This window comes from Sus scrofa, chromosome 5 (assembly GCF_054392235.1).
Source record: "Sus scrofa isolate SSC_HxYL_T2T_F1_AM1 chromosome 5, Sscrofa_HxYL_maternal_Yorkshire_Landrace_v2.0, whole genome shotgun sequence".
Taxonomy (NCBI): domain Eukaryota; kingdom Metazoa; phylum Chordata; class Mammalia; order Artiodactyla; family Suidae; genus Sus; species Sus scrofa.
Window position 1 is genome coordinate 6,455,970 of NC_139387.1, and position 24,299 is coordinate 6,480,268.

At 46.9% G+C, this 24,299-nt stretch overlaps 1 protein-coding gene across 21 annotated transcripts in view; it reads left to right on the forward strand.

Moving 5' to 3' along the window:
• Positions 1-24,299, forward strand: part of TCF20 (transcription factor 20) — a 187,781-nt gene that overhangs the window by 129,877 nt on the left and 33,605 nt on the right. For all 21 annotated transcript variants that reach the window (XM_084955137.1, XM_021091435.2, XM_084955141.1 and 18 more), the window contains one exon: positions 7,145-12,859. In XM_084955137.1, the coding sequence (XP_084811263.1) occupies positions 7,145-12,859 (5,715 nt within the window). The remainder of the gene's footprint in view (positions 1-7,144; positions 12,860-24,299) is intronic.

A 24,299-nucleotide genomic window follows, 5' to 3' on the forward strand; every position in this document is an offset into this window, starting at 1 on the left:
AAATTTTATTTATTTATTTATGGTCTTTTCGAGGGCCACACCCCGTGGCATATGGAGGTTCCCAGGCTAGGGGTCTAATCTGAGCTGTAGCTGCCAGCCTACACCACAGCTCACAGCAACACCAGATCCTTAACCCACTGAGCGAGGCCAGGGATCGAACCTGCAACCTCATGGTTCCTAGTCAGATCTTTTCCGCTGCGCCATGACAGGAACTTCCTAAGTTTGTTTCTATTAACAGAGAAAAGCCAACAAATTACCTGCTTTAAGAAAGACTTATAGAAAAGGTCACATTTCAGGAACCATATGACCTGAATTAGTAGCAGGGAATTTATGCACCTAGAGATATTTCACAGAAGGCTTCAAGGTGAGAGCAGGGCGATGGCACAGAGGGGACTGAGCAGGTTGGTTTGAGAGGGTGGAGATGGGCAGAAATTGGGTTGGGAAGATGCCAGAGGACTTCAAGGAATGTGGGGCGGCAGTGCTGCCAAAACAGCAGGTGAAGAAAAGCTGTTCTGGGTGATTGGTCCTGGGAAAGGGAACTTCTGGAGATGTTTTTCTAGTCCAAGAAAGAGGAAAATAAAAGGTAAAGGGCAGATACAGGAAGTAGAGAAGTTGCAAGACTAGGTAACCCCTTAACTACAAAGGAAGAGATGAATTTGGGGCTGTTCTAAAGCTTCTGGCTTAGGGTATCCAAGAGATGATTGTGGTTCTCCTTGGAGATAGGAGGTTGAATCAGTTGAGGAAAGAACATTTTTGTCATTTTACTGCCTAAAAATGTATTTTGTCATCTTTTTAGAAATTAGTCCAAATGACACTGCTTAGAGTCTTCATATAAAAAAGTGACTGTTCTGTCTTCCCGCTGCCACCGAAAGAGGCCTGGAGGTCTTGTTTTCTGTCCCAGTGTGATCTCTAAAACCATTTTCATATGGTTAACAAGTCCTGCAGAGCCCAACCACCCCATCCCTGGTTGTCAGAGTCCCAGCCAGTTTTGAACCCTGGGCATACCTTACTCTCTTGCAGCTTGGCTGTGCACTTTATCTGACATTTCTGGGTGTTTTGTTATGGGAGGGTTTTTAGACCCTCTGGTCTTCTGCATGAAATAGAAGTTTCTTACTCCCCAAGTAATAATAGTCTGCTCTGAAATCCTAGGAATGAGAGAAGAATGATATTAGTCAGGTCCTGTTAGGAAACAGATGTCATGCTCAAACTGGGTAATTTAAGGAGTGTTTAAGTGTTTCCTTCAGGCCAAGGGAAGCTCTCTATTCCAGGTATGAAGAGTTTGATGGAGGAATTAAGGGTTTACCCAGCTGTTGGAAGAACTGGGATTGGGAAGGTCAGGGAAGCTGCTGCTGATCATCTCAGACGGAAGCCCCGCAGTGGGTGGTTCTCATGCGTTGATGGGAAAGCTGCTATGAATCCCTGTCTGGTGCAGCCACCTCTGGGAGTATTAACCTTGCCTTTTCTTCTGCCTTTCAAATCTCTCTTGTGCTTCTCTTGGCAAACTCTTAACCCAGTTTATGCTGGAAAGGGGGTTCTGAAAAGTAGCTCACATGCTGCTGAGTTGTCCACAGTGCAGAACTGGGACTGTTGACAAAGGGTGAACAGGGCTTGGGGACGCCAGTGGAGCTGGCAGTGGGGCTTGAAGTAGGGGGAGGTGTTACACCCCTGGGCCTGGAAGGCAAGAAGACGAAGCCATCCTTCTGGAAGACAGGAAGAGGAGCCCTGAGAAGGTGGCTGTATAGGTTGTCCAGCCTGGGTTTGGCCATTGGCAGGTCATCTCGGCCAGCCTCAACGACTGCAGGGTGTGAGCCAGAAGAATAAATTCCCCTTCACTCTCCTGCCTCTTCCCAGCCAACTGGACTAGAAGCCAGAGGGGCAGTGGAGCCTCTTAACAGTCCCTGTGGTGCCCTCTCTCAGGGTAGAGAGTGGGACGGAGTTGGGTGGAAGAGTAAGGTTGGAGGGCAGAGTAGTATAGTTTACCAGCCCAGAGCTATAACTCAAAGCATATGTGTTGAGGATTAAAGCATCTTTTTTAGGGCAAGGAAAGAGAATAAGCAGAAAATCAAGGGTTGAACCTGAAATGAGAGAGGAAGCAGGTACTTGAAAAGACCTCTTGGAGTTCCCTGATGGCTCAGCAGGTTAAAGGATCTGGCATTGTCATTGCTGTAGCTCAGATTGCTGCTGTGGTGTGGGTTCGATCCCTGGCCCAGGAACTTCTCCAAGCCTTGGACGCAGCCCAGAAAAGGAAGAGCTCTCTCAAGGAAACTGTCTTGAAGACAGTTTGGGAAGCTTTGTGGGGAAGAGAATGGATTGGCGGCGGGGAGAGGTCTTGAGTAGGAGGAGGAAGGACAAAGAAGGCTTTGGTTGGTTTTCTACAAAACTGCAAGGTGGGGTTCCTGCATGGCTCAGTGGTTAACGAATCCAACTAGGAACCATGAGGCTTTGGGTTTGATTCCTGGCCTTGCTCAGTGGGTTAAGGATCTGGCGTTGCCGTGAGCTGTGGGGTAGGTCACAGATGCGGTTCGGATCCCGTGTTGCTGTGGCTCTGGCATAAGCCAGCGGCTACAGCTCCAATTAGACCCCTAACCTGGAAACCTCCATATGCCTCGGGAGTGGCCCTTGAAGAGACAAAAACTGCAGGGTCATTGGCCCTGGGGTGGGAGCAGTGCTTGTGGTGAGGTCAGGGTATGGGCTCTGGATCATGGACAATGGAAGAGAAAGGCTCCAAGCACTAGACCTCACCAGTGCCTTCATAGCCCTCACGAGACCATTCAAAAGGTTAGGAAGATGGAGAACCAGGAAAAGGAGTGTTGTGGAAGGAGGTGCATTGGTAAACCTCTTTTTCAGATCACGTGTACAAGTTCCTTATAGGTGACTTTTTTTCTTTTTCTTTTTCTTTTTCTTTTTTCTTTTTTTTTTTTTTTTCTTTTTTGTCTTTTGTCTTTTTAGGGCTGCACCTGCAGCATATGGAGATTCCCAGGCTAGAGGTCAAATTGGAGCTGTAGCTGCCAGCCTGTGCCACGGCCACAGCAACAAAGGATCCACAGCCCACGGCAACGCCAGATCCTTAACCCACTGAGCGAGGCCAGGGATTGAACCCAGGGTTAGTTGGGTTTGTTAACCATTGAGCCACAACAGGAACTCCTGGGAGACATCTTTTAGAGTGTCAGATTTTCTTTACTGCATCTGTACTCATTCAAACAAGGAAATTCAGGCATTTGTCATTATTAATCACAATGCTGTAAAACTGATTTCCCCAATGCTTTGCTTTTTTTCAGTGATGGAATACTATTGGAATGACCTATTTAGTAGCTTATTTTATGCACTGATGCTAAAATTAAAATATGCAGTGGGTTAAGAATCCAGCATTGTCACTGCAGCAGCTTGGGTTGCCACTGCGGTGTGAGTTCAGTCCCTGGCCTGGAATTTCCACATGCTGTGGGCACGGCCAAAAAAAAAGAATCTAGGTTTCATTTTCATTTTCATTTGCTGGTATACTTGGTTTTCCTAGTTGCTTTACTTGAAACTCCTAAAAAAGATGGACTTGCACCCACTTTCTGGTGCTCAGAAACTTGATGTGTAATAAGAGTGTTTAACCTGACTAGCACCCTGTAGGAGGAATCTGGTTGTGAATTTTTTCTCCCATCTGGTCCGTAAACCAAAACTGATGCAACAGGGAGGGGGGCATCATCATACAGGACAGGAAATCTCCAGAGAGGGGCCGAGGACACACATCCAAGGGAATGGTACCCAGGTCTCTTTCCCTCTCTGGAGATGGGATTCTCTGTGGAACCAGGCAGCCTGAGGCCAGAAGTGCTGGTGTTAACGTGTTCTTTAGTTCTCAGCAGCTCCTGTTTTAGGAAAAATTTGGGCAAGTGGCAACATTTTTTTATACACTGAGATTTTTTGAGAGCCTGATTTTGTTTACAGAAGGATCAGTTAAACAACATGCAAGGTATTTATTTATGGAGATAGTATCTCTCAAGGAACTTTTCATTAAACTGCCACATACACTCTTTTTGTTCAGTTTAACCCATCACGTAGAGAAAGAAGGCCATTAGCACTGAGATCTAGGATAGAAACACATAGCAAACAGGGAGGGTACCTGTGTGGACAGAATTTGACAGTCTTAGGAATTCCCATTGTAGCACAGTGGAAACGAATCCAGCCAGTATCTGTGAGGATGCAGGTTTGACCTCTGGCCTCCCTCAGTGGGACGGGGATCTGCCGTTGCCATAAGCTGTGGTATAGGTTGCAGATGCGGCTCGGATCCTGTGTTGCTGGGCTGTGGTATAGGTTGCAGACATGGCTTGGATCCTGTGTTGCTGTGGTTGTGGTGTAGGCTGGCACCTATAGCTCCCGTTTAACCCCTAGCCTGGGAACTTCCATATGCCGCAGGTATGGCCTTAAAAAAAAAGCGCACACATATACACAAAAGAATTTGACAGTCTTAGTAACTAAATCTTACTTACTAACTCACCCTACGTGGCTTAGTGAGGGAGGGTCCCCTAAAAGTATTGATGGCGGGGGGGCCCCCCACTTTCAAGATTGACCTCTGACAGGACAAGTGGCAGTTGTCACTGACTGCTCTTAGATCATCTGGGCAGTGCAGCCTGAAGGGGTAGGTGGCCAGACCAGGCCCTCAGCCCCGCAGAGCCTGTGGACTGTGTGCTTCAGTTTCCTCATCTGGAAGATGAGGATTCTCAAGTTGTGGGGATGAGACGAGTGGGTGCATGTAAAGTTGCTGGTACAGCATCAAGCACTGCAGTAATTACTCCAGATTCACTGGAACACAGAAAGTAGCCCTCTGTTGCAGAGGCATTTGAGGAGGATGAGAAGCAGTTTCCTTTAGATTCTGAGATTATTTGTCCTTGAATGTTTAAAAGTGACTTTGGGTCATGTGATTATGTAATCAAACTTAGAATCAAAGGCGTAGGCTCTTGCCTAGCTATTTTAGACTTAAGATGTTTCAGGAAGAAGTGGGTCAGGCATTCAGAGTTTGGAGTTTCTGACCATCTTCAGCTATGATCCGTGTTTACTTTCTGAATTCTCCTCGCAGCTTTCGTGTGGACTTGAGTTTTTTACTCCTGGACCTGGAGCATTTTACAGGCAGGGTCTTAAGGATCATCAGGCTCTGCTTTCAGATTCTGTTTTCTCTTTCCTACACTTCTCTCATCTCATCTCTGAGTATGGAAGTTCTAACCTGGTTCTCTAAGGCTTCCTTCTTGTGCATTTACTGGTTTACAGAATGCCATGTGCTCCTTACTGCTAAGGACAGGAAGATTCCAGCAAGGCACAAAGCCTCTGCCCTTTAGGAAGTTTACATTCTAGTGGAGGCTGGGGACAGACAGTACATCAGTAACATATCTGAGCCTGTTGGGAATAGATACCAGGGAGGAGATAAAGCAGGGGAGTCGGGAAAGCCCGGGTGCGGTGTGGAGTTGGCTGTTTTTCAGTAGGACGGCCAGGGCAGGCCTTACCAACCAGGTGGCCTTTGCCCAGAGACCGGAAGGAAGTAAAGGGGCGAGGCAGGAGGCTGCGGAGGACCATGGCTGACACAAGCCAAGTTCCTGGGTAGAAGTAAGGAGACAGTGGGACGAGAGCGGAGAGTGGCAAAGGAGAAGGTCAGAGAGGTTGTGAGACCAGACCAGCTCCACCTGGGATGAGATGGGGAACCATCGCAGGGCTTAGAGATTAGGTATCCAGCTCACCTCTTAAAAGGATCGCTGACTTTCCTCCCGGCGACTCCTTTTTCAGCTCCTTCTGAGAGGAAATCAAGAAACTAGCTTCATAAGCCATTGCAGGAAAACTTTGTCCTAACTTATACCCTAACCCACATGTGTTTCGTAACTTCTTTTTTGAGTATTGATTTTAAAGTCATTTGGAACAGTTTGGCCTTGTCTTCCTCATCTCTGACTCTGAGGAAACAGGCCAGGTGAGAGGCAAAATACAGGCAGCTCTTGATTAGTTGTTCAAGAGGAACATTGCATTACATGCTCATTACATTAGCAAAGGTGATGCAACGTGTTGATCCAGTCAGATAGTTTGGGAAGAGTCTAGGTCCCAGGCTTGGTGAGTTCTTACTTTCCTCTGTATCTCTTGCTGTCCTCCTATGTGACTGTTTCAGTTCCCTCTTTCATAGTAGTAGCGAGTAATAACTTTGTGCAAGTCAGAAGCTACATAGGGGTTAGAGGTGCTAATAAAACTTCTCGTAAGCCTCCGGAAAGAATCTGGAGGAATAATCACTGCTCTTTTGGCTTATGCTGCCTAGCCCTTTGTACTCGGGAAATGAGGAGGGGTGGTTGAGGTGGGGAGCCTTGGACATAATTATGTGTCAAGAAGAGGTTGACCCCTAAGATTGCCTGGCTGCCTGTAGCAGTAAGGAGTCCATGCAGTGCTAAGAGTTGAGTGTCCTCGGGTCACCCATCATCACAGGTAGTTGGCAATTACCGCAAATCTGCAGCAACTTGCATGTGGATATAAGGAACTGACTTCTGTTTTCAAAAGTGGAGAAGCCAGTGGAGTGACTGCCTCATTATTATGTGAGGCTCTCAGTTCCTTGATCAGTCTAATAATACATGAAAGCAACTAAATGAAAGTATTTTTTTCTCACCCTTTCACCATCCACAACTGGAAGACTTGACACTAATAATAAGACAGTCCCATATTTTAACCCAGTTGAATTGGGGGAGGGGGCTCATTTATCTAATAGGGAGGTTTTTACTGTATTGAATTTCTATTTATTTGGAGTATTTTCTTTTCATACTACTCTAAACTGCTGCCTCACTCTTTAAGCCATTCCTCTGCTTATTTGCATCTTCAGAAATGGATAGGATAAGAAATAAAGAAGATGAGCCCTGGGAACTATATTTAGTCACTTGCGATGGAGCGTGATGGAGGATAATGTGAAGAATGTGTGTATATATATCTGTATGACTGGGTCACTTTGCTGTACAGTAGAAAACTATAATGGAAAAAATTAAAACATTAAAAAAAAAAAAGAAAGAAGAAAGGAGATGAAATTCAAACCAGTCAGCTTCATCCAGGCACCTGAATTTTCGTGTCCCCTCCATCCCTAGACTTGATTTTTTTGTACTGAGGAGATGCATGTCTAATATTTTTCTTTTTTTCCTTCCATTTCCAGGAGGGCTGTTGGCCTGCTGCTGTTCTGCTGAACAGTATGCAGTCCTTTCGGGAGCAAAGCAGTTACCACGGAAACCAGCAGAGCTACCCACAGGAGGTACACGGCTCATCCCGGATAGAAGAGTTCAGCCCTCGTCAGACCCAGATGTTCCAGAATTTTGGGGGTGCAGGTGGCGGTAGTGGCAGCAGTGGCGGCAGCAGCAGTGGTGGGCGACGAGGCACAGCGGCTGCTGCTGCAGCGATGGCTAGTGAAACCTCCGGCCATCAAGGCTACCAGGGTTTCAGGAAAGAAGCTGGAGACTTTTACTACATGGCAGGCAACAAAGACCCCGTGGCCACGGGAACCCCGCAGCCTCCTCAGCGAAGGCCTTCTGGGCCTGTGCAGAGCTATGGACCCCCCCAGGGGAGCAGCTTCAGCAATCAGTATGGGAGTGAGGGTCATGTGGGCCAGTTTCAAGCACAGCACTCTGCCCTTGGTGGTGTGTCGCATTATCAGCAGGATTACACTGGGCCTTTCTCTCCAGGGAGTGCTCAGTACCAGCAGCAGCCTTCCAGCCAACAGCAGCAGCAAGTACAGCAGTTGAGACAACAGCTTTACCAGTCCCATCAGCCCCTGCCACAAGCCACTGGCCAGCCAGCATCTGGCTCGTCCCATCTGCAGCCAATGCAGCGGCCCTCAACCTTGTCAGCCTCTGCTACTGGTTACCAGTTGAGAGTAGGTCAGTTTGGCCAACACTACCAGTCTTCTGCCGCCTCCTCCTCCTCCTCCTCCTTCCCTTCACCACAGCGTTTTAGCCAGTCTGGACAGAGCTATGACGGCAGTTACAGTGTGAATGCTGGATCCCAGTACGAAGGACATAATGTGGGCTCTAACGCACAGGCTTATGGAACACAATCAAATTACAGCTATCAACCTCAATCTATGAAGAATTTCGAACAGGCAAAGATTCCTCAAGGGACTCAGCAGGGGCAGCAGCAGCAGCAGCAGCAGCAGCAACAGCAGCAGCAGCAGCAGCAGCAACAGCATCCCCCTCAGCATGTGATGCAGTATCCCAACTCTGCCACCAAGTTGCCCCTGCAGAGCCAGGTGGGGCAGTACAGCCAGCCCGAGGTTCCTGTGAGGTCCCCCATGCAGTTTCACCAGAACTTCAGCCCCATCTCTAACCCTTCCCCAGCTGCCTCTGTGGTCCAGTCTCCAAGCTGTAGCTCTACCCCCTCTCCTCTTATGCAGAGTGGGGAGAATCTCCAGTGTGGGCAAGGCAGTGTGCCCATAGGCTCCAGAAACCGAATTCTGCAGTTAATGCCTCAGCTCAGCCCAACCCCATCAATGATGCCCAGTCCTAATTCTCACGCTGCAGGCTTCAAAGGGTTTGGACTAGAAGGGGTGCCAGAAAAGCGGCTGACAGATCCTGGGTTGAGTAGTTTGAGTGCCCTGAGCACTCAAGTGGCCAATCTTCCGAACACTGTTCAGCACATGCTACTTTCTGACGCCTTGACCCCTCAGAAGAAGACCTCCAAGAGGCCCTCCTCATCTTCTAAGAAAACAGACAGCGGCACAAATTCGGAAGGCTCCTCGCAGGCTGAAGAACAGCTCAAGTCTCCGCTGGCAGAGTCTCTGGATGGAGGCTGCTCCAGCAGCTCCGAGGACCAAGGCGAGCGGGTGAGGCAGCTGAGCGGCCAGAGCACCAGCTCTGACACCACCTACAAGGGTGGAGCCTCAGAGAAAGCAGGCTCCTCACCAGCACAAGGCACTCAGAACGAAGCCCCCAGACTCAGCGCCAGTCCTGCAGCCGGAGAAGAGACCACCTCACCAGGTGCTAAGGACACGCCGGTGTCGTCTGAGGGCAATCCCAAAGTCAACGAGAAGACGGTTGGGGTGATCGTCTCCCGGGAAGCTATGACAGGTCGGGTAGAAAAGCCCGGTGGGCAAGAGAAAGGCGCCCCAGAGGAGGATCCTGCAGCCACTCAAAGGCCACCCAGCACTGGCGGGGCCAAGGAGACCGGCCACGCGTCCCTTCCACAGCCAGAGCCTCCAGGAGGAGGGAGTAAAGGAAGCAAGAACGGAGATAACAACTCCAGCCACAACGGAGAAGGAAATGGCCAGAGTGGGCACGCCACGGGGGGCTCTGGTTTTATCGGCAGAACTGAGCCCAGCAAATCTCCTGGGAGCTTGCGTTATAGTTACAAAGATAGTTTTGGGTCAGCTGTGCCAAGAAACGTCAGTGGCTTTCCTCAGTATCCTTCAGGACAAGATAAGGGGGACTTCCCTGGCCACGCGGAGCGAAAGGGTCGGAATGAGAAGTTCCCCAGCCTCCTGCAGGAAGTGCTTCAGGGTTATCACCACCACCCCGACCGCAGGTATTCTAGGAGCGCTCAGGAGCACCAGGGCATGGCCGGGGGCCTGGAAGGAGCCACGAGGCCTAATGTCCTAGTTAGTCAAACCAATGAATTAGCGAGCAGGGGCCTTTTGAACAAAAGCATTGGGTCCCTCCTAGAAAACCCCCACTGGGGCCCCTGGGAAAGGAAATCAAGCGGCACAGCCCCCGAAATGAAACAGATCAACTTGGCTGACTATCCAATCCCCAGAAAGTTTGAGATCGAGCCTCAGTCATCAGCCCATGAGCCCGGGGGTTCCCTCTCTGAGAGGAGATCCGTGATCTGTGACATTTCTCCACTAAGACAGATTGTCAGGGACCCAGGGGCTCACTCACTGGGACACATGGGTGCCGACACCAGACTTGGGAGGAATGAACGTCTCAATCCAAGTTTAAGTCAGTCAGTCATTCTTCCAGGTGGGCTGGTGTCCATGGAAACAAAGCTGAAGTCCCAGAGTGGGCAGATAAAAGAGGAAGACTTCGAACAGCCCAAATTGCAAGCTAGCGTCAACAACAAAAAATCTGGAGACCACTGCCACCCTGCCAGCATCAAGCATGAGTCTTACCGAGGAAACGCCAGCCCTGGGGCAGCAGCCCATGATGCCATCTCAGACTACGGCCCACAGGACAGCAGGCCCATGCCGTTGCGGCGGGTCCCTGGCAGAGTTGGTGGTCGGGAGGGCATGAGGGGTCGGTCCCCTTCTCAGTACCATGACTTTTCAGAAAAATTGAAGATGTCTCCTGGGAGGAGCAGAGGCCCGGGGGGAGACCCCCACCACATGAACCCACACATGACCTTTTCAGAGAGGGCCAACAGGAGTTCTCTGCACACTCCCTTTTCTCCTAACTCAGAAAGCCTGGCCTCTGCGTATCACACAAACACTCGTGCTCACGCTTATGGGGACCCCAATGCAGGTTTGAATTCTCAGCTCCACTATAAGAGACAGATGTACCAACAGCAGCAAGAGGAGTATAAAGACTGGAGCAGCACTTCTGCTCAGGGAGTCATCGCTGCGGCACAGCACAGGCAGGAGGGACCCCGGAAGAGCCCAAGGCAGCAGCAGTTTCTCGACCGAGTACGAAGCCCCCTGAAGAATGACAAAGATGGCATGATGTATGGCCCACCGATGGGGACGTACCATGACCCGAGTGGTCAGGAGGGTGGGCGCTGCCTCATGTCTAGCGATGGTCTTTCTAACAAAGGCATTGAGTTGAAGCACGGCTCCCAGAAGTTACAGCAGGAATCTTGTTGGGATCTTTCTCGGCAAACTTCTCCAGCCAAAAGCAGCGGTCCTCCAGGAATGTCCACTCAAAAAAGGTATGGCCCGCCCCATGAGACTGATGGACACGGGCTGGCTGAGTCTGCACAGTCATCCAAACCCGGTAATGTGATGCTAAGGCTTCCAGGTCAGGAGGATCATTCTTCGCAGAACCCCTTAATCATGAGGAGGCGTGTCCGTTCGTTCATCTCTCCCATTCCCAGTAAGAGACAGTCACAAGACGTGAAGAACAGTAACACGGAAGACAAAGGGCGCCTCCTTCACCCTCTGAAAGAAGGCGCTGATAAAGCGTTCAATTCCTATGCCCACCTTTCTCACAGTCAGGAGCTCAAGTCCATCCCCAAGAGAGAATCCTCCAAAGACCTTCCAAGTCCGGATAGTAGAAACTGCCCTGCTGTTACCCTCACAAGTCCTGCGAAGACCAAAATACTACCCCCGCGGAAAGGACGGGGGTTGAAGTTGGAAGCTATCGTGCAGAAGATCACCTCCCCGAACATCAGGAGGAGCGCCTCCTCCAACAGCGCCGAGGCTGGGGGAGACACAGTCACTCTCGATGACATCCTGTCTCTGAAGAGCGGCCCTCCCGAAGCTGGGAGCGTCGCTGCTCCGGATGCGGAGATGGAGAAGAGAAAAGGTGCAGGGGTATCTGACCTGGTGGGTCCCACCAGCCAGGAGTCGAGCGTGGAAAAGCCTCTGGCCCGGTCCTCAGAGGAGTGGCGCGGCGGTGGGGACGACAAAGTGAAGACCGAGGCACACCTAGACTCGGTTACTGCTGGAAAGGAACCCGCTGGTGCCATGACGTCCGCAACCTCACAGAAGCCTGGGAGTAACCAAGGGAGACCGGATGGCTCCCTGGGCGGGGCAGCACCTTTAATCTTTCCTGACTCCAAGAATGTGCCTCCAACGGGCATCCTGGCTCCTGAGGCGAACCCCAAGGCTGAAGAGAAGGAGAACGATACAGCGACCATCTCCCCCAAACAGGAGGGCTTCCCCCCAAAGGGTTACTTCCCATCGGGAAAGAAGAAGGGGAGACCCATTGGTAGTGTGAATAAGCAAAAGAAACAACAGCAGCCACCGCCTCCACCCCCTCAGCCCCCTCAGATACCAGAAGGTTCTGCAGATGGAGAGCCAAAGCCAAAAAAGCAGAGGCAAAGGAGGGAGAGACGGAAGCCTGGGGCACAGCCAAGGAAGCGGAAAACCAAACAGGCAGTTCCCATCGTAGAACCCCAAGAACCCGAGATCAAACTGAAGTATGCCACCCAGCCACTGGATAAAACCGATGCCAAGAACAAGTCCTTTTTCCCTTATATCCATGTAGTAAATAAGTGTGAACTTGGAGCCGTTTGTACAATCATCAATGCTGAGGAAGAGGAGCAGACCAAATTGGTGAGGGGTCGGAAGGGTCAGAGGTCCCTGACCCCTCCACCCAGCAGCACGGAGAGCAAGGCGCTCCCAGCTTCGTCCTTCATGCTGCAGGGACCTGTGGTGACAGAGTCCTCTGTTATGGGGCACCTGGTTTGCTGTCTGTGTGGCAAGTGGGCCAGTTACCGGAACATGGGTGACCTCTTTGGACCCTTTTACCCCCAAGATTATGCAGCCACTCTCCCCAAGAATCCGCCTCCTAAGAGGGCCACGGAAATGCAGAGCAAAGTTAAGGTACGGCACAAAAGCGCTTCAAATGGCTCCAAGACGGACACTGAGGAGGAGGAAGAGCAGCAGCAGCAGCAGAAGGAGCAGAGGAGCCTCGCCGCCCACCCCAGGTTTAAGCGGCGACACCGCTCGGAAGACTGTGGCGGAGGCCCCCGGTCCCTGTCCAGGGGGCTCCCTTGTAAAAAAGCAACCACCGAGGGCAGCAGTGAAAAGACTGCCTTGGACTCAAAGCCCTCCGTGTCCACCACTTCAGAAGGCGGCCCCGAGTTGGAGTTACAAATCCCTGAACTACCTCTTGACAGCAATGAATTTTGGGTCCATGAGGGTTGTATTCTCTGGGCCAATGGAATCTACCTGGTCTGTGGCAGGCTCTACGGCCTGCAGGAAGCGCTGGAAATAGCCAGAGAGATGGTGAGTACGAGAAAGCCCTCTCCGGCTTCTCGTTCCCTTTCTTCCACCTTTCCTTGCTTCAGCCCTGCTTTTTATTCCTACATGTCACATGGTCATTCCTCCAAATTAAAGCCCCTAGGCCCATGTATAATACAGGAAATATAGCCAATGTTTTCTAATAACTATAAAGGGAGGATAACCTTTAAAAATTGTGGATCGCTACGTTGTGCACCTGTGCTTATATAATACGGTACTTCACTTATACAGCAATTAAAAAAATAATAGTAAAGCCCCTGGGTGCAAGTGATGGACAGAAAATGAAGTAATTTGGAAATTTTTTTAACTTTCATTTTTATCAACGTATGTTTACAGGTTATGGGGTTGTGTTCGTATTCTGTGCTCATTAAAACAAACGTCTCTGCTCCACCCTCCTCAGACCCGATTCCTCTGCTGGTTTCCTCTGTTTCTTTTCTAAACAATGAGCTTCTGCCACTATTTGTGTTTTTCTGTGGATCTTCTTTTCCATTTTACAACATCTGAAGTATGTACTATGGTTATAACCCCTTTCTTTTCAAACTTTTCACTTCTCGGAGTTCCCGTCTCGGTTCAGTGGTCAACAAACCCGACTAGTATCCATGAGGATGCGGGTTCGATCCCTGGCCTCACTCAGTGGGTTGGGGATCCGGCATTGCCCTGAGCTGTGTGGTGCAGGTGGCATACTCGGCTCAAATCCCGTGTGGCTGTGGTTGTGGCGCAGGCCGACAGCTGTAGATCCAATTCGACCCCTGGCCTGGGAACCTCCATGTGGTGCAGGCGTGGCCCTATGAAAGCCAAAAACAAACAAAAAAAAAACCCAAAAACCTTTTCACTTCTCTAGAATTATTGCTTCATGTTTTTGTTTGCTTTTTATTTTCTTGCACTACCTCTTTCCAGTCAGGATATTTGTTACTCAGAGCTGTCTCATAACTGTTTTCCTGGGGCAGGAGTTCCTCCCCCTCTTGGATGCTGTTTCCTGAGTCCCACGGCTTCACCTTTCCTCGTCTGGGCCCTCACTTGAGGGAGTGCGCCACCCTTCAGGGGCGCCCTGAGAGAAAGCCCGCGTGGGAGGTAAATACGGATCTCACGCATCCGAACGTCTCTATCCCGCCCCCCTGTCGGTTGGCATGGAATCTAGATTTGAGATTTCTCTCACTGTCTTGGAGTCCTGCTTGCTGACCTGTCCTCGAGCTTCTGGTATTGAGCGGACAGGCCCGGAACCACTGACTTTCAGGCCCTCTTGTGTGTCGGGTCTGTCCCTTCTGGAGGTTTGAGGCTCTGCAGCTCTGAGATCTCAGACGACGGGCCTCAGGTCGGCCTTCTCAGGCTCTGTGGGGCTGCTCCGCAGGGTCTCGGTGTCCGTAACTCATGGCTGTGGGATCAGGAAGTTTGTCTCGTGTTACTTGACAATTTCCTTCTCTCTGGTTTCTCTTTTTCTCTCCTCCTAGAATTCCTGTTAATTAAGGATTGTACCTCCTGGGTTGACCTTTTCTCTGGCGTTATCTTTTCTCTCCTATTCTGTGTCCTCTCTGCCTTTTTGTTCTGATTTCTCCATACTTCAACTTTATCGTCTAACCAACCTTTTATTTATTTATCTTCATTTCTGATATTTTCAGCAACTTTTTCTTCTCTGAATGTTCCTGTTGGGGCGGAGCGGGGAGGTGGGGACAGTTACATGGTAAATTGGGACGTAACTCCTCTGGCAAACTCTGAGCTAGTGTTCTGGCTTCCAGCCCCATCCCCTACCTCTCCCTGAGACACCTGCGCTTCCGGGCCCTGTGCCACAAGGTGGCTTGACTTTTCCTCCCCTGCACTCTCCTCTCCGGCGATTCTGTTTCCAGTTTCCAGAGCTGGGACATCTCTTATGTGGTGTTTCCTCTCCCATCCTTCTTATCTTTTAAGTGTATCCCTTTATTTTTGTGGAAAGGAAACAGGTGTGTAAATATATGTTCGGTCTGTGATGTTTAATCAGATGAATTTTCGTACTGTTTGTATTTAAAACTTAGCACACCTGACAGATATACAGATGACTTCCAGTCACGCTTAATAAGGATTTTATCAGCCAGGATCCTAGTATTCTGGGGCACTTTACACTGTCCTCCCCCTCCCCACTACATCTCCCCACAGAGCACCGTATTTTATCGTTACGTTATCCCCAGAATTTATAACAGTGTCTGATAAAAAGGAAGTGCTCCATAAACTATGATCAAAAATATAATTAACATGAAATTTACATGTATTTTAAATTAGAACATTCCAATTCAGCCACAGGAGGAACTTGCCTTTCCCTCCAAAACCTTCCCCCTGCCCCCACCCCCACACAGGGTTTTTTTTCCACTCTCCTCCCCCTCTTCCCCATCCATGTCACTCTAAACCCCAAATAAATTTACTTCTCAGACACAGTGGCATTTTTAAAATGCAAAAGCCCTAAAAGGACAGACCATTTAAGACCCTAAAGTACAAAATTCTTTAGTCAGTTGTGAGCATCCAGTAATCCATTGTCATCCTCTTGCCCCAGTTGATGGCCTGGCTTGCCAGCTTTCCTCTGAAAGTTGGTCGCTCGGTTTGTTTTGTTTGTGACACGTGTGTGTGTGTGTGTGTGTGTGTGTGTGTGTGCGTGTGTGTCCATCTGCCAGTATTTTCTTTATTTCAACATAAAATATTATTAATATCTCTCAGAGTAATTTTTATGTGTAAGCTTCTAAGCATTTTCTAGTAATAACTGGTAACCAGTAGTCAGAAGGCTGAGTCCTTCCCAGCAAATCACTAAATCCCATGTCTCAATCCAAGTCTAGTTTATAGAAAGTAGAAGGCACTAAACCACAGCCCCCTCCATCCCCAAAAGGGCTGAACAGCAGGCCTGCCTTTTAAAATTCCTAACCAAGAATCATGTCTTCAGAAAGTGACAATTTAGTCTACTACTTGTCAGCTTTGATCCCAAAATAAAATCTGGAATGTTATAATTGGAACAAATACGCTGAATATAATAAATCGGTCTCATTCTTTAGCCCCTCATCCCTCATGGCTTTCATTGACTAAATGGTTAAAATAACATGAAGCACATTAGGTAGAAGACATTGAAAGTAGTTTTTGAATTTTAAAATACTAACTGTGGGAGTTCTCTTGTGGCACAGTGGGTTAGGTATCCAGCATGGCCACATACAACAGCTCTGGTCGATGCTGTGGTGTGGGGTTCGATCCCTGGCCCTGGGAACTTCCACATGCCTCAGGTGTGGCCAAAAAAAAAATTAAATTCGGCCTAAACTGTTTCAGAAGTGCTTCAAAGTAATCATATGTTCTAAGGGATAAAAAGTTTAAATGCTTTATTTAAAGGTAAAAAGCATAAAAGCAGGTATCTTTGTCCCTACCTGCTTCTGTGTAACTCTAAACTTCGATCTTGGGGTTCCATGATGGCTCCGTCAGGGCTGCACATTCCACCATCTTCTTTAACTACAGGTTTCAGAACAGCTGACCAATCTTTAAAAAAAAAAAAACAAAAACAAAAAAAACTGAGATGTATATTAGTTTCATGACCAATCTTAATTCTCATACTGCAGCTTTAAGTTTATTTCCTTATATAGCACTCGCTATACCAGTGGCTTTTAAGAATATTAACTTTCTCTTCCCTCAATCCCATTCTGTTTATTTTACAGCCCTCTTTCAGAGTAGAATCTAGCTCTGTATATTAAATTTAATTTGTCAATACACTGCACATCGGTTGTGTTCTCACAGACCACCCAGTGAGATGGGGGGGAGAAGATACCGTTCTGTTAGCGTCAGAATGAAGGATGACTTGGACTTCCTGACACATGCTTGGGGGGTGTAGCCCAGTCATGTGCTGCTTTTTAAAGCAGTAGAAAAAGTTATACTTCTAGGCTCTTGGAGCTGATGTCCCACTATGACTATAAGATCCTTTTCAGTTTCATTTGCCTAGCTTTTATTCTCCTTTTCTTAATGTACTTGAGAACAAATTAAAATTATACTAACTTGCCTTCTTTTAAATTTAATTTGATAGGTGCTGTTTCAATTTGTCAGGGTCACTATGAGTCTAGTTTTATCTTAGGTTTTAGCAGATGCCTTCAATTTTGCTCTGCTTAATAAGCAAGCTCTCAATCCTATCATGTTGAGATAAGGCCGTATATATTTGATTAAAGATCCATTTTGGCCTATGTAATTATCAGATGTTTTGACAAGCATGATATTATAACAAAATAGTACAAAGTCCTCAAGAAACAATAGCTCCTTTCCCTGTGAACGTCACACTACTCTGAAAATTGCTGAAAAACAGAATATTCTTGCTGTTCCCTTCATGGCTCAGCGGTTAACCGACCTGACTAGGATCCATGAGGATGTGGGTTCAATTCCCAGCCTTACTGAATAGGTTAAGGATCCGACATTGCTGTGAGCTGTGGGGTAGGCCAGCAGCTATAGCTTCAATTTGACCCCTAGCCTGGGAACTTCTATATGTGGCAGGTGCGGCTCTAAAAAGCCAAAAAAAAAAAAAAAAAAAGAATATTCTTTTACAGACAGATGGCCTTCACTCTTTATTTTTCGGAGTCTGGGGCTGCACAGTCCTCGTTGACATTATCTAACTTTGACCTCTGCTTATTTACCTTGGTGACACGGGTGATATGCCACAGGTGACTGTCTCTAAACAGGCATACTGTACTTGGGTTATGAAAACCTGTTTGGTGCATTTAGGAGTGAGAAGGCCCTCGGGGTGGGGGGGGTGGCCACGGAGCTCTAGTGTTTCCCTTGGACTGCGCATGGCAGCTTTGCCTGTGCTTGTTCCTGGCCCCGCCTCCGCTACCTAGGCTGGTGGCACCAAACAGATTCTTTTTAATCTTTTTTTCACCCTACAGGTATATACTGAAGAAGTGATTTTAGGTTAATTTTCTTTTTTTGGATCAGTATGTTAAAGATGTTATTTCAAGTTTATCTGTGATATAAGTTTCAATAATGGGTAATAGTTTGCCTTCCCACATCTAACAGGTTAACGTCCTCCTTAACTTACTTAAAATTATGATAAAAAAAAATAGGACTTCCTGTTGCGGTGCGGTGGAAACCAATCCGACTAGTTTCCATGGGGATACAGGTTTGATCGCTGGCCTCGATCAGTGGGATAAAGGATCTGGTGTTGCCTTGAGCTGTGGTGTAGGTCGCAGACGTGGCTCAGATCCCGAGTTGCTGTGGCAGTGGTGTAGGTCGGCAGCTGTAGCTCTGATTTGACCCCTAGCCTGGCAACTTCCATATGCTGCAGGTACGCCCTAAAAAAAAAAAAAAAAAAAATTGTGACACAAAAACTATTTGATAAGTGTAAAAGTTTAATACATTGATTATGTTGTGAAAATGTGACTGCTTGTTAAAAGCTCAGAAACAGGCTATTCAGCTTTTCCAGTTATCTGTAAGATAAAGGCAGTATCCCACATTCTCCCTGAATTCCCACCTCCGTGCTCCTTAAGTTAGCCGCCTGGTGAGGAGGATGCTGCCACCAGCCCAGGGCCTGCTGAGGCCTTCCCTAACTCCACTTTCCCTCTTCGCCCCTTCCACCCACAGGGATGGCCCCTTCCCTGTACCCCCCTGCTCCTTCCCCCTCACTCCCCTTTCCACCTCCCTCTCTCCTTTCCACGTTCGCTCTCATTCTCCTCTTCTGTCTCCCTCACACTCCCTCTCTCCCCAGCCCACTCCGCTGGCCCTGGATCTTTGTTACGCAGCACTCACTTCTGTCACAGCCTGTCCACATTACACACGAAGGCACCAAGGCCTGTTCATCTCTAGTCCCACGACTTATCACACAGCAGAGAGTTGTCTGGTTGTCTCATTACCTATTTTTCTTAACATGTACCTGTGCAGTATCTCTTTTTATATCACTCTAAGACGGCCTTGAGACTAAACCTCCAGAAAAAGAGTTGGTTTTTTTTTTCTTTCAGAATTTGGTTTTTTAAATTCTAGAGAATCTCCTTTGAAATTTGCAGTTTTGACTCTTTTGCTTATATTGCCTTACAGAATAAATCATGATAAATTGAAAAGACTTTTAGTTTTCCTACTGTCTGTTTCTTTATTTCTTTTAGGGGTGGAGGGATGATGATAGAAGCATTACACCTGATTTTTAAATAAAATTTATGAGGCAGACTATTCTTTGAAAATGCTAAAGGACCATAAGTAAGAATATTGACAAGTCACCGTATATTAAGTCAAATAATTCATCCCTGAGATGTTAAAATAGTTATTGCTCAGATGTTAAAAGAGCTAACACGAGCAAATAGCATGTAAAAGTAAGTATTCATTTCAGTTCAACAACAGCTGAGTCCTTGTTAGGAAACTGTGAAAGTCTGAAGGTGAGCACTGTGAGGGACCCTCTCACCTCACAGGTGAGTGAGCCTCGGCCCCAGGTCCCAGGGCTGGTGTGTGAAGAGAAGCCCTGTAGCCTGGGGGCTCCTGGACTTTTTCAGGAAGGTTTGTGTTATTTATGTGGAAAGCAGTGCCTTGCCCCACACAGTTCCTGCACTAGGGTTTGAATTTTCCGGGAGATACCAGCTTCCTTCATCTAACACAGTTAGAGAAAGTGAGCTTCCGCCCCTTACCCCAAGCCAAGGCCAGTTTTGTAGGACCTGAAGGCCGAAACTGCAGACCAGTTTCTTCCCGGAGAAAATTCGGTCAACTTAATAGTTGCCCTCAGAGATCCTGTCGCCTTTCTGCCTTTGCCGTCTGCTCAGCCGCTGTGGTTGTATCGCTCCCTGTGAATTCCAGCACTTGCCATTTCCCAGCTGGCCCCTCGCTCAGGTCTCTTAACCGCTGCCCTTCACCGCCCTCATCTGCCAAGTACAGAAACTGACGGGCACCTGCTGTAAAGGTTGCCCCGAACATTGAGCGAGTTTCTCTGGGGAAAGTACTTAGAGAAACGCTAGTGCGTCCTGGGGACTGGAGTCTGCCCTAGAGAGCTGTCCTCACGTGTTGTGGCGATGCTGTGCTCCGTTGTTCAGCCCATTCGAGTAAGCCGTGGGTTGTGTACTGTTCCATCCTAGCACAATTCATGGTTCGTCCCAAAAGTGTCCAGAACGTATCCTCCTGGATAGCAGAGTTGCCCTGCATATGAAACAAACAGTTTTTCCTCATTTTTATTACTCTTCTGGGAAATTCAAGTTTGGGGGAAGCAGGGAGAGTGGTATTTAAGGTGCAATATTAATTACTGTCTCGTGAAATAGCATTAGCCGACATGAACACTCTCAGGAATTAGATTCCTCAAAGGAAAGGAGGCAAGAGGAAGAGAATAAAATCTGCCTGCACATTGAGGAAAAGCACTAGTATTCTTGTGAGTTGATAAATTTTTGATAGTGATTACCTATCACCGTAAGGCCACAGTAAAGAGTCGACCGAGTGATAAAGTTTTTTAAATAAACATTTTTGACAGGTCCGCGCCATGAAGGAGATCCAAAATAATTAAGCATTCAGGACAACTGCACTCCTCCTCCCACCCAAAAATAGTTAACGTTTATAGTATTTGTGGACTATGGAGGGCTCTTCTGTAGTTTTAGAGTTTAGCCTGTAATTTATGGGCAGTGCAAAACCACCAGGAATTTCTAAGCATGTGAAATCACATGATCAGGTCAGTATTTTCAGAAAAAAACTCAGAAAGGACATGGGCAGAGACGGGAAGCAAGCCTACTGGTTGAAGAGGCTGTGGCATTAATTTGTACAAGGGATGAGTAAGTTACAGTAAAGGGATCAGAGCGGGTGGGCAGGTAGTAGAAACATTTTAGAATTTCAAGTGGATGGAATTTAGAAACTGATTAGACCTGGCAGATGAAGGACAGTGAGGAATGAAGCTGAGGCTTCTAGCTCAACAAGCAAGTCAGTGAGGGTGGGAGCCTGGTGTAGGATGCCAGCAACAGAAAGGGGGGTTGAGGAGGAGAAGGAAGACCCTTCATTTTGTGGCTAATGTGTAGCAGGCAGAAGAAGAATGCGTTCATTCGGTATGAAAGCAGTTCAGTCAACACTCTAGGTCTGTTTATTTATTTGTTTGTTTGTTTGTTTTTGATCTAAGTCATTTTAATAAAAACTTGTTGGTTTGTACTTAGCTTTTCGAGTTGATATATAAAAAACTGGTGAACTTTCAGATCCAGGTCACAAGAACTCCACGTTCTGGAAGAGAAGTGGGAAATCATGAGCTCTATGTCATTTTTTTTTTTTTTAAATCCTTCAGGGAACCCTGAAAAGGTATCAAAGAAAGAAATTAAGTGTATTATAATTATTGCCTAAAAGACAACGAGGGGGACAAAGGGATAATTTGCTGGTTTTGGTTTCCTGATACTTTTTTCAAGATACTGACGTGGACAACACAGTGGAATTCCAGATTGCATTTGACGACAGTGAGGAAGGGGTGATAGCAAACATTACTGTTGTGGGCCCGAAAAAAGCTCTGTGGTGCGCAGCAACACCCCTCTTCTCCGAGTTCCAACATACAGCTTAAGGTCTGTGTATGGAATTGAGACTAGGCAGAGTGTCTGCACTTTACCGGGCGGGAACATGGGCCCTGAGATTAGGGTTGTCACCGCAGACAGGCACTTGTCTGATGAGGGCCTGAGGCAGCTCCACTCACAGAAATCGGCAGGGAAGGTGGGAGAGGGCGCAAGAGAGGGCCTGGCAGACTGGCTGCGGGGCCTGGAGGGGCTCCCGGGCACTGTCCCTGGTTGGGGTTCCAGCTTTACTCCTAAGTTGTGCAAAGACAAAATACCTTTTATAAAGGTGATACCTATTTAAATAAAGGTAAATAATAACAGTAGTATTCCTATCGATAGACTAATTGAACTGTCAGTAAAAGAAAGTCACAATTCCGATAACCCAGCAGAGTTGCCTCTTTTCTAGGTTTTGTCCATGGGCTTATTTTACTACATATAATAATGAGTGCTAGCATGTGTTGCACGCTTTCTAAGCAGTGTACATAAATTGTCCCCTTTAAACCTCAAAACAAACTTGACGTGGGTCCCATCATGCTCCTACAGGAGACTGAGGTCCAGGATTCAGACCCAGAGAGTTTGCCCTGTTACACTGGATATAGGTCTCCGTGCTGCTTTTTTCACTTAATTTTGACATTTTAATTTTCACATTAATCTGTGTTTTTTGTTTTAATGAGTAATATAATTTATCCAAGTATTCCTGTACTATTGGGCATTGAGGTTTCCAGTTAGTTTACTATCTGCTATGCAAGAGTAAACATTTTTATTCATGGAGTTTTGTTTGGGAGAAATTCTCCAGAGGTTGAACTGCTAAGTCAAAAAATGTGAACGCTTCATGGTATTTGGTAGGCTCATACCACAAATACACCTGAGTCGACATTCACTACAATCTCAATGACATTGGATGTATTTTTTAATTTTTTAGTTTTTTGTCTTTTTAGGGTCACACCTGTGGCATATGGAGGTTCCCAGGCTAGGGGTCTAATCAGAGCTGTAGCCTCTGGCCTACACCACAGCCAGAGCAACTTGGGATCCAAGCCAAGTCTGTGACCTACACCGTAGCTCAGGGCAACACCAGATCCTTAACCCACTGAGTGAGGCCAGGGATCGAACCCGCAACCTCATGGTTCCTAGTCAGATTCGGTAACCACTGAGCCACAACGGGAACTCTGACATTGGATATTCTTGGTTAAATTTTTGTTTCTTTTTAATTTTATTTTTTGTATTGTTGATATTGCTGTTGTTTCCTACTTTGAAACTTTGTGTCTATTGATCATTAATTTGGAATTTCAATGTTTCTCCTCAACTTGTTGTCATTTTTCTGTGCATATTTTTCTAGTGTGAATAACTTTAGTTATCTGAAAAATTCAGATGTGTGAAAGTCCTTTTTTTAGGAGTGCCACCTAAATGAGGCATCAGGAGAGCTCTTAGGTAGTTTTCTCATCTATAAATAGGATGATGACAGAGGACTGTTGAGGTAAAATTAACTTTGCTGGAGATCAGGTAGCTTCCTTGGTGGGTTTTGAGTTGTGGTTTTTAGACAAAATAAGGACTACAGGTTGGTGTCCTAAAGGTGTCCTCCCGTGTCGTTTTAGTAACGATGTGTTCCTGTCATTAAGCTGGTTGAGTAGAAATCAAACTGAAAAGAAACTTCAGCCCTATGTGACCCTGTCCTGTTAGGTCCGGGACAGCGGACTGTGTGGGCTTGACAGACACTTGATTTGAGTATGTCAGCAGCATGCTGCTGTCAAGTAAGAACCGAACTGAAGAACTGCCGCATAAGCAAATGTTTAAGACCAAGGTCAACAAAATAACTGAACCAGTGACTGAATAGGAAACCAAGGAAGGAGAGGGAGAAGGTCAGGTTCGGTGGGAAGGTCAAGAGGCGTATTGTGTCCATGTTAGAGGCTCCCGTTGGGACGTCCGAGTGGCCATTTCCAAATTAAAGCATTTCTTTTTTTTTTTTTTTTTAATTTTACTGGAATAGAGTTGACTTACAAGTTGTGTTAACTTCAGGCATACAGCAAAGTCAGTCAGTTATGCATATTTGTATATCCACTCTTTTTCAGATTCTTTCCCCATATGTTATTACATAGTATTGAGCAGATTTCCCTGTGCCGTACAGTATGCCCTTATTATCTGCCTATTTTATATATAGTAGTGCGTATATGTCAGTCCCAACCCCCTAACTTATACCCCCTCCACACATTTCCCCTTTGATAAACATAAATTTGGTTTTGAAATCTTTGAGTCAGCTTCTGTGTTTTTTTTTTAAGTCCTATTGTGTCAGTCTATTAGATTCCACATATTAGTGATTTCGTATGATATTTATCTTTCTCTGACTACTTCACTTAGTATGATAATTTCTAGGTCCATCCATGTTGCTGAAAAAGGCATTTCTTTCTTTTTAATGGCTGAGTAATATTTCGTTGTATATGTATACCACATCTTCTTTATCCGTTCTTATGTTGATGGACGTTTGGGTTGTTCCCATGTCTTGGCTATTGTGAATAGTGCTGCAATGGACATACGGGTGCATGTGTCTTTTTCAAGGAAAGTTTTGTCCAGATATATATGCCCAGGAGTGGGATTGCTGAGTCATATAGTAGTCCTATTTTTAGTTTTTTAAGGAACCTCCGTATTGGTTGCACCAGCTTACATTCCCACAACAGGGTAATGGGGTTCCTTTTTCTCCACACCCTCTCCAGCATTTATTGTTTGTAGACTTTTTGATGATGGCCATTCTGACTGGTGTGAGGTGGTACCTCACTGTAGTTTTGATTTGCATTTCTCCAATAATTAGTGGTGTTGAGCATCTTTTCATGTGTTTTTTGGCCATCTGTATGTCTTCTAAATTAAGGAACTTCAGATGGATAGTTTCTTGCAGCTAAGAGCAGATGTAGTTTGGCTTCCTTAGATCAGCATGTTGTGTAAGTGCCACGAGGGCGTGGGGTCTGTGTAAGCACTGA